Raw genomic sequence first — 13,526 nt, forward strand, 5'->3', positions numbered from 1 at the left:
TGCTTAATTAGGACTGCCTCTGGCAATCAGGGTGCATTGATCCATAAAGTTATACATTCAGCTTACAACAAATGAAATCAAAACACACATGCTAGATAATCCCAACAAAAAGAAAAAGAAGCACACATGTAGATAATAAAATTAAAACCCAAAAAAAAAAAAAAAAATCAAAACACACACATGCAAAATAAGAGAAGACCCATCACGACCACTTATTTTGGATGAGCACAAGTACATGATGCAAATCAATGCCCATGCGGCATAAGAGTAGCATAAGTTCGTGGGGCTTCAGCTGGTGCTTGAATATTATATGCTTTGGTGGTCAATTGATCTTCATTAATATCTGCGTTCGTCTCATTCAAAGCTGAAGGTGATCTTCTACAAGGAATTATACTCAACGTTCTCGGTCTGGGACAAGTTCTGGGTATAGAGAAGAAGGCAGCACATTGAGCAGCTGTCTTTTGATTTGGAAGCCCCGGAATGCAGTTCCCTCTGACATCAAGAATCTTCTTCGTGATCAATGCCCTACAAGCTGGTCCTATCCGACTGAAATAGTTGTTTCTCGCGGAAAATCTCTCTAGATTACGCAACCTGCACACAGCCTCAGGTACCCTCCCATAGAACTGGTTACTGGCCAAGCTCAGATACTCCAGCTTCCCCAGGCAAGCAAAGGAGTTTGGTATTGGGCCTGTTAAGATGTTGGAGCTCACATCAAACACGGTTGCCTGTTTCAGGAACCCGATTTCGTACGGTAGACACCCTGTAACGAATCAAGGTGTTAAATATCGATGTTACCGAAAATGTATCGAACCTAAAAGATATCAAAAATTTGAGCAATTTCGAGGACATTGTACCTGAAAGCCGGTTCCCTAGGAAGAGAACCTCATAAAGGGTGTTCCTAGCTTGGCGAATGCTTCTTGGGATTGAACCAACGAACTTGTTGTTGGCAAAGGTAAGATAATGGGCAGGTGTGGAGCCAAGATTGGCTGGAAGTCGCTGCTGGAAATTGTTGTTGTTGAGGAAGAGGAGGTCAACATCTAGGTTAAACACTTTTGGTGGAACCGTGGCGTTGAACGAGTTGAACCGGAGGTCCAAGAAGGTCAAGTTTGTGGCCCCAAGAGTTTCATTTGGGAAGCCTCCAGTTAGCTTGTTGTTGCTGAGATCAAGCTCATAGAAGAATCTGTGCCTGGCAGTGCCTCTAGGGACGGTGCCCGTGAAGTTGTTGGAGTTCGCATGGAAGAACACCAAGTCCTCCAACCTGTCAATGAAGCCATTGAGAGGCAGCCTGTTGTTAAAGCCGCCAAACAAAGCTCCATTGAAGCTGACTCCAATGACCGCTAACTTCTTCAGGTCAGGGACAACTGCGCAGGTGAAGCCCTTATATTTGCAGACGTTGTTACCCACCCATGTTCCTGTGTAGTTTTTGGGGTCGGATTGGATTCTGCGTTTGAAAGCTTGGATCACATTGAAGGCATTTCTAAGTCGGTTGTTTATAAAGGGGCCTGGTTGGGCTTCAACCTCTTGTTGAAAACACAAATGTAGAAATAGGGTTGCAAGCAGAAGGGAAGCACAGAAAGAGATGCTGCCCATGTTTTTGTTTTAGCTATTGGGATGCTCAAGAGTAGCTAGGAATAGGGAAGTGATGAGAGAATATATAAGTAGGATAGGAGCATCTTCAAGGAAATGATAGTGGCAATTATTGGAGCATACAGTGTCATCCCCTAACTTATGTGACAATCTTCCCATAAAAAATTTCTACCTTAAGCATATTTGTCACTTGAAGCCCACGGTGTTTTTTATATTTTTTTTTATCAAACTTTGGTACAAAGAGACAGACACACTACCTTGGCCAGCTGAACTAACCTACGTTTCAAAATGAACATTTAAAGCCAAATTAAATTCATACCTCACTCTAAGTGAGATTTAAGGACCAAATTATAATATGTCATGTAATTTCTCTTTCCATCAAATATAATTTATATGTCTGTCTTTTGCTTTACATGAAAAAAGTATGGTCTTAACCAAGGTGGTTGGTGTGAGTGGTTCGGCACTCTCATTCCTTAAGAGAGGTCAGGAGTTCGATCCCTGCTCTCGTACGGAGTCACCACTTTGGCCAACACTTTACCCCTTACGGGCCGACCCGGTGTGAGTGGAGATTAGTCTGGGTTGTGGTTAAGGCTTAAAGGTGCCACCCATAGTTGAAGCCCATCCAGGACCACCTCATGGTTCAGACCCAGAAAAAAAAAAAAGTATGGTCTTGGGTTCTTTCCCCCCTGTTCCATAAAAAAAAAGAAAAAAGTATGATCTTCCCCACCCAAAGATTAGTCCTTGATTTTGCACGTCATGGGTGTGACCTCATGAAGTAACTCAAAAAGTTAAGAGGGATCCTATCGCGACATGAAAGGGCAGATCACTCAACCGCACTCCTGAACCTGCTCATGAAAGTTTTTGGTCTGGATTTCAAATTTTGCCCCTATGATTTATCTACTTTTAAAACAATACAAAATGCAATTTAAAAATTATATAAAAAAACCCAAAAAATAATGAAAAATAAAACTAACAATTAACTATTTTATTATCTGCGGCATTATATATATAGGATTCTTTTTTAATAGGCTTTTTATCACAAATGATCCTTAACGTTTACGAAATTATAACAAATGGTCCTTGAGGTTTTTTTGTGACACTAATAGTCTTAACATTTGGACTTTTTATCACAAATAGTCCCTACCGTCAAAAATTATGTTAAGTGTCTGATGTGGAAGATAAGTGGAGCTCACATGTCCAATCACATCGTGACATGTGGATTAAATAAATAAAGAAATATTTTTTTAATGAAAATCCATTAAAAAACCATTTAGCCTCTCTCTCTCTCTCTCTCTGTGTGTGTGTGTTTTCCCTCTCCCTCTGTTTTTTTTGTAGCCTCTACAGCCCATAAAACCTAAATAATCATTTGTTGCCTCTGTTTCAATTCTTTTGCACTAAATGGCTTAATCATTTGGATCAAACAAACTTTTGATATAATTTTTTAGAAAGCTAATTAACTTTCAGACTATATGTTTAAGGGAGAGGGAGAGCAGAGGGGTAGAGAGAACAAAGGGAGAGGGCAGAGGGAAAGAGAGAGAAGCTAGAGGGAGGAGAGAGAGGACATCGGGAGAGAGAGACTGAGTATAGAGAGGGGATGGGAAGTTGCACAAAAACATGGATTTTTATTATATAAAAATATTTCTTTATTTATTTAATCCACATGTCACGATGTGATTGAACATGTGGCTCCACTTATCTTCCACATCATACACTTAAGAGTATTTCTGACGGCATGGACCATTTGTGATAAAAAGTCCAAACGTTAAGGACTATTAGTGTCACAAAAAAACCTCAAGGACCATTCGTGATAATTTCGTAAACGTCAAGGACAATTTGTGATAAAAAGCCTTTTTAATATTTGAAAAAAAACAATGGTCATAATTTTTTTTTTTCAAGTTTAATCAATAAGGTTCTATGTAGTACTAATTTCATGTCACAAGTCAATCACTTCATGACTTTTTGAATTTGTAAAATTTTCATTTTACCCCTAAACAACGACTATGTGTCAATTGCAGGCAAAATTGAAGAACACCCAAAAAAGATGGTACCGGCCATGGGATCCACATAAGAGTAGTTAGAAACAGTAAGAGATATATAATAGGGGAATGCTAGAAACCTTCTCTCTAACATTTTCTTTTGGACCTTCTCCCTTCTTCTCATGACAAGTGTCACTTTCCTTAGACTTGAAACAATGTCATTAATGCATCACACAAACTAGTTTTTGTTTTCAAAGTTTACCCTTATTAAATGTATTAATTTTTTTACAACTTTCTTACCATCTCATTAAAGAATAGTCAATCCTAATTATTATTTTAAGACAAGTGATAGTCCAATTTTTTTAAATTAATAACCTAATAATTTACAGAAATGGAGATTTGAACTTGAATGCTGGGGTGAGTACAATGCCTTAATCAATTGGCTTAACTCACGTTTGCAATAGACAATCCAAGTTAAATTCTAATATTTTAGTTGTGTGTGAGCACATGACGGGCGAACGTTCTCAACTAAAAGTCCCACCCCATCCAACTAGAAATACGTAATCCCTCAACAAATACTAGTTCTAAGAGAGGACAAATTGGATAGAACAGGGCATAGGGACATGAGTAATCAAAAGTCTTTTAAATTTGATTGAATCTTTTATTTGTGGTGTACAAGCGACCATGGAAAGCAGTTTCAGCATTCATATTTGATCACATGACATTAATTCAATAAATCATATAAGAGAGCCGCCCCAATAAAAATGATCTCATCGAAAAAAAATTCAGAACAAGTAGTAACCTCATTATTCTATAAACTTGCATGCTTAAATTAGGGCTATGCAGCAGGTTATTACATTGCTCCATAAAATCATTAAGAAAGAATATATATATATATATATATATATTAACAAAGGACCCATCTAGCTCATCATCTTCCACGAGCTCAATTCCAGCATATGAAATCAATCAAAGCCTGTGTGGCACAAGACTGCCATAAGACAATGGGGCAGAAGCTTGTTTCTGATGCTCAGGCTTCTTCTCATTTGAACCCAAGTTTCTTTTACAAGGCACGAAGGTCATTTCCTTCTCGTTGGGGCACTTTCTAGGCTTGGAGAAGAAGGCAGCACATTGAGCCTTTGTTTTCTGGCTTGGTTCGCCCAAAATGCAATTATGCTTAACATCAAGAAACTTCTTCTTGATCAATTTCCTGCACTCTGGGCCGACCTCTGTGAAATAGTTGTTGGCCAAGGACAAGTTCCTCAGATTAGACAAGGTGCAGACCTGCTCTGGCACTGGTCCATAGAAACTGTTGCTGGCCAAGTTTAGATAATCAATCTTGGCCAAGCAGCTGAATGAGTGTGGTATTGGGCCGGTTAAGTAGTTGGAGCTCACATCGAACACCGTGGCCTGGTTTAAGTATCCAATTTCATACGGCAGGCACCCTGAAAAAGCAAGGTATTAAATGTCGGTGTCCAAGAAAATATCAAAGGTATTATATATTGAGGGATAATAAATGAAATCGGAAGTAATTGGCTAGTACTGGTTACCAATCTATTTTACATATAGGATTACGTATCTATTTGGTGTGTTGGATTATATAACTGGATAAGATCCACAATCTAGTTAGATGTTTGGTGGCCTAAAGACAACTTGGATTGGATTATGTCTCGTAGGCCCAAATATAGTAGGATTATAAATCCAATCAAAAGGTCGAGATTAAGGTGGATGAGATTGAGTCATTCTATAATGAGGGCCTTATCTCTGAATCGTTAGATCAAACTAACCAATTTGATCCAACGGCCAACCAATTAGATTATGTTTAATCCCATTAGGTTATGTAATAGCATATTTCATTTAATCCAGTCTTTAATTATGTATAGCACCAAACATATCATTAGATTAGTGTTATCATATTCAAGCAAAATAGTGTTATCCTTAGTTTCTTTGTATTTTGGGTACTTAAAACAGAGAAAATGGGGGAAAATTCCAGGATATTATAGAAATTTCGAAGCATACCTGTAAGGCTGTTCCCAAGGAAGAGAACCTCAAAAAGGGTTTTGGATGCTTGGCCAATGCTTCTTGGGATTGGACCAGTGAACTTGTTGTTAGCGAAAGTGAAGTAATGGGCTGGCGAGGAACCAAGATTGTCAGGAATCTTCTGATTGAAATTGTTGTTGTTGAGGAAGAGCACATCAACATCTAGTTTAAAGACTTCCGGTGTGACTGAACCTGCGAAGGAGTTGAACCGGAGGTCCAAAAATGTCAAGTTTGTGGCCGCAAGAACTTCATTAGGGAAGCCTCCGATTAGCTTGTTGTTGCTGAGGTCAAGCTCGTAGAAGAATTTTAGTTTGGAAACGGCTTTTGGTACTGAGCCTGTGAAATTGTTGGAGTTTGCGTGGAAGAAAGCCAAGTCCTCTAACTTGTCAAGGAAGCCATCCAGGGGGAGTTTAGCATTACGACCGCCAAACAGAGCGCCATTGATGTCTAAACCAGCAACTGCCTTCTGCTTGTAGTCAGGATGAATAGCGCAGACAACGCCCTTGTACTTGCAAACATCAGTGCCCTTCCATGACTTTGCGAAGTTTTTCGGGTCATCCTTGATTAAGCGACTGAAATTTTGAAACACATGGAAGGCAAGTTCAATTCGCTTGCTCTCAAACGGTTTTGGGGGAGGTGGTGGAGGACATTTTGGCGGTGGTGGCGGACATTTTGGGGGTGGTGGAGGTGGCGGCAATGGTGACGGTGATGATGGTGGAGGTGGCAGTGGTGGTGACGGTGATGGTGGTGGAGGTGATGGTGGTGGCATTAGTGGAGGTGGTGACGGTGATGGTGGTGGAAGTGGCGGTGATGGTGGCGGAGGGCATGGAGGGGGAAGAGGAGGAGGGCAATTTTCAAATTCAGGAGAAGGGGTAGGAGGAGAACCTCCACCTATAATGATTTCCAAGGCTTCTCTATGTGTGCTGATCAACTGATCATCAACACTTTCAACCTCATGGTACAAACACAAATGTACTAAAAATATTGAGATCAAAAGTGAAGCAAAGAAAGAAAAGGTAGCCATGCCTTTGTTTAAGCATGAGTTGCTAGAAATAGTGAAGAGATAATATTATGCATATAAAGGAGGAGGAGGAGACTTAAGGCAGACTTAGACTTATGTGAAGAATAGTCAAGGGTCATGAAAAGATAGCATTGGCCCAAAAATGTTTGTCTCTCGGGGATGAGAGTTGAGAGAGAGAGAGAGAGAGAGAGAGAGAGAGAGAGGCTTGTGAGTTGAGCTCTCATTGTCAGACAGAGAGACACTTCTGTTATACACTATTGTCTGCCACACTGCAATGTAATATTTTTAACTAATATGTTAATTGAAAAATAGAGTATTATTATATGCTTTATGCTTAACTTTTTCCCTGCATTTTATATCAATTATGATACTTTCTATTTTAGGCCTCTAATTTATATATAATTTTATTTTGCATGATTTTGGTATTAATTTATCTATTTATATATATAAAGCAAAAGACAGAGAATGGTGAAACATTCAAAATACCAAAAATTGCCCTTGGTTAATACAAACATTAAGAATTGAAATTATTAATTAAATGAGGATAATATGGTAAATTCACACTTTTTCATATTTAAAAAAATTAAAATTAAAAGAAAAATAAGATAATGGATCTTATTTTTATGGAACACAACTACCCATTATCTTTTTTAATTCTAAAATAAATTTAATTTTTGTTTTTAAAAAAGCATCTCGCAGGCGCAGAAGCGCGTGCAGAGAGGCTAGTAATTTATAATACAAATGAATTATAAATAATAATAAAAAGAAACGCCTAGGCCCCGATTACTGCTCTAGGTGCTAGGCCCTTGCTTGCTGCCCAACTACTGCCTAGCGATTTTTTGAACATTGGCATTTCCATGTTCTTTTTTCCTAGATGAAATGCAGGTTTCTTTATCATACAACGCCCAGACCAATAAGCTTGCTTGCATTAACAAGATACTCATCAGGCACCATGAATGCCAGACAGACTTGATATATGCAGGTCTGGGAGTTGCTATTGGTTTCCATTTTGACAAAAATGAGGAAGACGATACGTAAGATGAGCTGGACTTAGCAATCATTTAGCAACTCAATTAACTGGGCATTTAGATCTGGCACCCAAAATTCAATATACAAAGAAGGCAGAATGTGAGAAATTATGGTGACAGACATTTCTTATACCAAAGAAAGTCAATGCCACTCGGGCACTGCATAACAAATGTTAAAAGAAATGGGTGGTGAGTTGGACAATTAGAGGAGGTAGGGAACACGTCACATACATTGTTGAGATAGGTTAATAAATTCTTGGCAACCAGGAAGATGATGGAAAAGGCGATTCGCAAGGCCTTAGGAAATTTGAAGGGTGTTTCTTGTCAAATTTTCCAGGTTAACGGGCCGAGGGCCCACTCCAACAACATCGATACTGTCCCCATTTTACCACCTGCACAATCCTCAGGTGTGGGGTTTTATCACAAAAAGCCTCGGTGTTAGTTAAAGAGGGGTATTTCTATTTAAACTATTTTCTCTTTGGCCCTCTGGCCGATGTGGGACAACAATGAGTTCCAACACTCCCCGCACGTGAGACCCCATTTTTATGGGTCACACGTGGAGATCCACATCGGCTGGCAACCACGTGGAGCCATGTAGGGACTCACTCATCGTGCGGGGCCAAACGGGGACCCACCCATCACGTGGCACCTTTGGCCTACGTGGAGCCAAACGGGGACTCACCCATCGCGCGAGGCCAAATGGGGACCCACCCATCACGTGGCAGTACGGGCCCGCAACCTGGCTCTGATACCATGTCAAATTTTCCAGGTTAACGGGCTGAGGGCCCACTCCAACAACACCGATACTGTCCCCACTTTACCACTTGCACAATCCTCGGGTGTGGGGTTTTATCACAAAAGGCCTCGGTGTTAGTTAAAGATGGGTATTTCTATTTAAAGTACTTTCTCTTTGGCCCTCTGGCCGATGTGGGACAACAATGAGTTCCAACATTTCTCCCTTTAGTAAAGAGACTGAGGCTGTGGCAATGGTTAGCATGCCGAAAGAGGTGGAAGCAGTTACTCATACTATATTTAAATCAATGTTCTCTTTTATCTCGGGTCCAAAGACACAATCAAAGCAAAGTGGATGGTCACTCATGGTCTCCAATTTGATACACAATAAAAGAGTAGCAGCATATAGGGAAGAAGAAACAGATGCAAATGAATTTGCAAATGTGGATGCAGCTTTGAACTCATTTGTTGGTCACAAGACAGCAGAATCTGATAACATCATTGAGAACACACAAAACCAACTGCAAAATTTGGAGTTGTCCATACAAGATCTAGAAGAGTCACTTGAACACCTGTTCGGTTCATTTTTACACATGATTTATCATGTTATTCACTCATTATTTTGAGTTAGTTCTTGATATTTTATAGCTTTTTACTTCCTTTTTGTGTTTTCATAGGTTTTACTTTGGTTAGAATGAAAATGAGCTAAAAGTGCATTATTGGTTATAAATTCTGATTTTGTTCATTTTCGTAGGTCAACTTCTTGGCCTTGGATCAGCATGCTCCAGTGCTCGGATGAGGTGAATATCTTCATGAAACTTGTTCCAATGGATGTTAACTACAACATATCCAAATTTGAGCTCCATTGGACAAGTTTAGCCTATCCAACTGATCCTATATGTTACAGCAGCTCTGGAAATCCGAAGTAGGCCAGTTTTTTACCTCCATAATGTTATCTTGATTCTTCTTGTTACCATAACACTTGGTAACAAGAAATTACTTTGGTTGAGAGATATTTTCTGAAACAAAGAGCATCTTGGTGAAGACAATAACAAAAGAACCCATCATGGCATGGGTACAAAGGCTAAGGCTTTAACAAAGGTGGTAGTTTTATATTAAAAGTAAAAGCTGGAAAGGAGGAGAGAGGAGAGCAAAGAGCATCAGCCATTGCAATGAGATTTATTTATAGAATTTTGCAGAGATTTTGGAGTTGGAGATGAAGCTTGGAGCCAGGGAGCTCAAGGAGGAAGACAAGGGCAACTAAGCAAAGAGTGGAAGAGATTTCCACCATTGAAGACCTTGAGCTCCCATGTTCACAAAATCTGTAACTTCTTTCTAATTTTGTTTTGAGTTTGTATTTGAAATAAGTATGAGCAACTAAACTCCATAGCTAGGGCTTAGGTTGAAGCCCTAAACATGAAAACCTTATTGTTTTGATGCTTGAGTGTATGAATTTCTAGATATTGTTGATGAATTCCATTTCACCAAATTAATCTATCATTGATGTGTGTTTTTCCTTGGTTGGCCATCTTTGAAAGCATGCTTCTTGAGATTGTTGGGATTATGTGTATCTTCATGTTATCCTAAGCAATAAATGGATGAAGTAAGAATCATCCATGTGAATTGGTTTCTTGAATACCTAATGTAAACATCATGCTATTAGGGTTCTTGTGGTGTTCATATTCTCTTTGAGCTTAATGGGTTTTTCTTGTAATTGAATCAAAGTACTAAGCACACCTAGATTCGGTTATAGGGAAGGCACAAGCATTGTAGCACTAGTACTGCACTTTACGTATATTAGAGAGAATCAATGCGTCTTGAGCCACTAGTACTGGTCTTGATTGCGAACATCTTCATCAACACGTTTAGAGTTCATCACTTGAGTATCCATGAACATGGGTACAATTGTTTAGGGTGGGTTCCGAAACCCTAGTGTTTGTTACTTGGTACTTTCACTTTTTGATAATTCATCTCTGCCATTCTCATTTAATTTCAAAGTCCATTTACTTTCATGCAATAGAAATAGGTCACTTGAACCAAACCAAACCCCCCCCCCCCCCCAAATGTGTGTGTGAGTTGTGTGTCTTATTTACTGAATTTTGTTTGTTTATGTAATTGTTTTTTACTTTTGGTCCACATTGTGTTCTTCCATTTTCTGTGCTGAATCCAACCGTATAAAGAACGTAAAATTTGGATAAACGGTTGGAAAGTTATAGGTAAAAAACTGGACAGAGGTCGAAACTGAAAAAAAAAAAAAGAACGAATCTGCCCAAAAACGACCGGTCGCTTTTGCCTTGCGACCGGTCGCGCGTCACACAAAAATCAAGTTTCGAATCTGTACAAAAACGACCGGTCGCACTGTTCATACGACCGGTCTCCAGTCACTGTTCACATCACTGTTCGCAGGTGATAAATAGGTGATAAAATGGTGATAGAAAATGCTGTTTGTGTTTTTCTTTAGTTTTCTTGTTTTGTTTCTTTTCTTTTACCTTTCTTATTTCATTTTTAGTTCCCAATTTGTACTGTGTTTGTGTGTTGTGTTAAATTAGTGTTCTTTACGTACTCAAATTAGAACTTATAAGAAGCCGACAAGTTCTTCGTGGGATCGACCCCGTACTTACATAATCTATACGTCAATAGATTCGTGCACTTGCGGGTATTTTTAATTGGTTGTTTGCACACTAATTTGTGTCCTTTTACGAGTACAACAACACCTTTTAAGGCGTTTGTTCAAAACTAGAGTTTCCTTCCTCAACATCCTCAATCACTAGCTTAGGAATCATATTAACTTAGTTCTGGATGATTCATCCAAAAAAAATTTGGTTCATGCTTGTACATGAACGATATAGACGCATACAATATACTTTCTTAGATACTCAATCAATACTTTTCTCTCCACAATTTACTTCAATTACAGTATGTTTTGTTCTCATATGGTTTTGAGCAAATTTGAAAAATCACTAGGTGGTAGGCGGGTGGCAAGCAGGGGCCTAGCCCAAAGGAGTAATCGGGACCTAGATGGGCGCCTAGGCATTTCTTTTTTTCTTTAATTATTTTGTATTATAAATTATAAATTTATACCAAAATTAATACAAAAATGTATATATATGAGTTATATGATATATGCTTTGATATAAAGCAGAGGGTTGAAATAAAAACACAATTAGGTTATGTTTTAGTATATGGGTCCAAGCTCATAAGAGAACCTTGTTAAAATACCAGCCCATAAGTGAAACACTTAACCCTATCTTCACTTTTTTCAGACGAACCCTATCCTCGCTTATCTCTAATCTCTCCGCCTCCATCACCTCCCATCTCTCTCTACCTACATCGTCTCTCCTCATTCTCTGCCTCCATCATCTCCTCTTTCACGCCTTTGAAATAAGATGAGCCCAGCAGCAGCTACAAAGAAAAGAAAAGAAAAAATCAAAGATACCTCTGACGAGTAGAAAAGAAGCCATCGCTGCCACTGGTTGGGTCGAGAAGAGTAGAGAAGCAGCCACCCAACCCACCCAGACCCCCAGACCTGCCCAGGCGCCGCCTAACTCCCTGGCGCCTACCCCTAATGATTACGGTGAAATGGCGGCGGCGTCGAACACTGATTCCAATTGTCATGCTATCCAAGGCGTCAATTAATGCAGAAAACATCTTCCTAAGAGAAGAGTTCAAAGTTTTGAACAAACAGAGACCAAGCTTAAGGAAAATTACAAAGAAGAATTTTTTTTTTTTGAAAACAGCTATTAGCTAGAATGCGGGTGTTCAGGGCAAGCACTGATATCACATGAGATTTATGCAATGGTATCCGAACGTACTGGGCGGAGGTGATTCCTATGGTAATCCGAACTTAATGGGCGGAGGTGGTCTGCTCTTGACTTGAATGCCACCTTTTTAGCCCACGATGCCAAACCCATTCCCAACCCGACTCAATATTCCTCTTTTTTCTTGAGATTTTCTATTTAAACCCCACACTTCTCTTAGTTCACCCCATGTTCTAAGTTCACCCCATTTTTTAATTTAAATTTTCATAATTTCTAAGAAAACCCCACTGTCTTCCCAAACTACCCTTAAATACACCCCAAACTGAAAAAATGAGAAATAAAAGAGATTTTCTATTTAAACCCCACAATTTTCTTTGTTCCCAGCAGAAAAAAAAAAACAAACATATGGAACCCCAAACCCTTAGGTATTGTTGAGAGAGAGAGAGAGAGTGAGTTTGTAAACAGGAAGTTGGGGTGTGTGTATAGATATACTAGAGTTAATTATTAAGTTGGATGACCTTTTTTTGTCTTTTTACACAATAATAAAACTTACAGCTTAATGATTTAAGTATTGGGGTTAGGCCTGGGCACGGTCCGGTTTGGACCGGTTCTCAGGCAAATTAGAACCGAAACCGTACTGTTCATCCGGTCCGGTCCGGTCCGATTCTGACAAAAACTCATAAACAAAATCGACCCAATCCAGACCTACCGGTTCCGGCTCGGTTCTTGCGGTTCCCGGTTTTGAAGCTTCAAAACAGAAAATAATAGAAAATAATAAAATCAAAGAAAAAAAGACCACAAAAACAAAAGAAAATATCTTATCTTCAAAAATCATATACCTCGTTTTCACAATAACAACTTAAAAAGAATCCCCATATCTACAAGATCTTAATCAAAATATACAAACTTAACAAGAATTCCCAGATCTACAAAATCTTAATGAAAATATACAAGAACTTAACACATATATGTACACTGCATAGAAAGTAGAAACAAAAAACAAACTAGAAAGAGGAAGAAGAAGAAAAAGGAGAAAGAGAAAGAGGGATGAGAAAATAAAAATAGAAATCAGAACCACCATAAGGGGGATGAAGAAGAAGAAGTAATAGAAAATCAGAGAATGAGAGGAAGAAAAAAGAAAATAAAGACGAAATGAGAGGAGAAAGAATAAGAGAGAAGAAAGAAATAATAAGAGGGAAAGAAGAAACAAGAACTGAGAGGAAAAGAGTCAGAAGAGAAAAGAAAGAAAGAAGAAAAAAGAAGTTGAAGAATCGAGAGGAAAAGAGGTGGAAGAGAAAAAAAAAGAAAGAAAAAGATGGTTAAAAAATCTGAGAGGAAAAGAGAGAGGGTGTGAGATTTGATAGAAGAGAGAGAGGGCGTGAGA

General features: G+C 38.9%; 2 protein-coding genes across 2 annotated transcripts; both read right to left on the minus strand.

Annotated features, from left to right (window-relative positions):
- LOC110765175 (uncharacterized protein At4g06744-like) lies at positions 1–1,681 on the minus strand. Its single transcript, XM_021968247.2, has 2 exons — positions 855–1,681; positions 1–760 (listed from the first exon to the last, which is right to left on the minus strand). Exons 1-2 carry the CDS (start codon positions 1,588–1,590, stop codon positions 246–248), a joined length of 1,251 nt encoding a protein of 416 aa, XP_021823939.1. The 5' UTR covers positions 1,591–1,681; the 3' UTR covers positions 1–245.
- Positions 1,682–4,333: 2,652 nt separating this feature from the next.
- On the minus strand, positions 4,334–6,859 carry LOC110765140 (uncharacterized protein At4g06744-like). Its single transcript, XM_021968213.2, has 2 exons — positions 5,583–6,859; positions 4,334–5,008 (listed from the first exon to the last, which is right to left on the minus strand). The coding sequence occupies exons 1-2, from the start codon at positions 6,625–6,627 to the stop codon at positions 4,533–4,535; spliced, it is 1,521 nt and encodes a 506-aa protein (XP_021823905.2). The 5' UTR covers positions 6,628–6,859; the 3' UTR covers positions 4,334–4,532.
- Positions 6,860–13,526: the final 6,667 nt, after the last annotated feature.

The sequence above is a fragment of the Prunus avium genome, chromosome 8, assembly GCF_965620075.1.
Source record: "Prunus avium chromosome 8, drPruAviu1.hap1.1, whole genome shotgun sequence".
Classification (NCBI taxonomy): Eukaryota; Viridiplantae; Streptophyta; class Magnoliopsida; order Rosales; family Rosaceae; genus Prunus; species Prunus avium.

What these genes read in the sequence shown, in the direction of transcription:
- LOC110765175 (XM_021968247.2), bottom strand. Translation starts at nt 1,590, where the DNA reads ATGGGCAGCATCTCTTTCTGTGCTTCCCTTCTGCTTGCAACCCTATTT. An exon ending in CCTAGGGAACCGGCTTTCAG is followed by an intron (nt 761 to 854) that starts GTACAATGTCCT and finishes GATTCGTTACAG; the next exon opens with GGTGTCTACCGTACGAAATC.
- LOC110765140 (XM_021968213.2), bottom strand. Translation starts at nt 6,627, where the DNA reads ATGGCTACCTTTTCTTTCTTTGCTTCACTTTTGATCTCAATATTTTTA. An exon ending in CCTTGGGAACAGCCTTACAG is followed by an intron (nt 5,009 to 5,582) that starts GTATGCTTCGAA and finishes TTGCTTTTTCAG; the next exon opens with GGTGCCTGCCGTATGAAATT.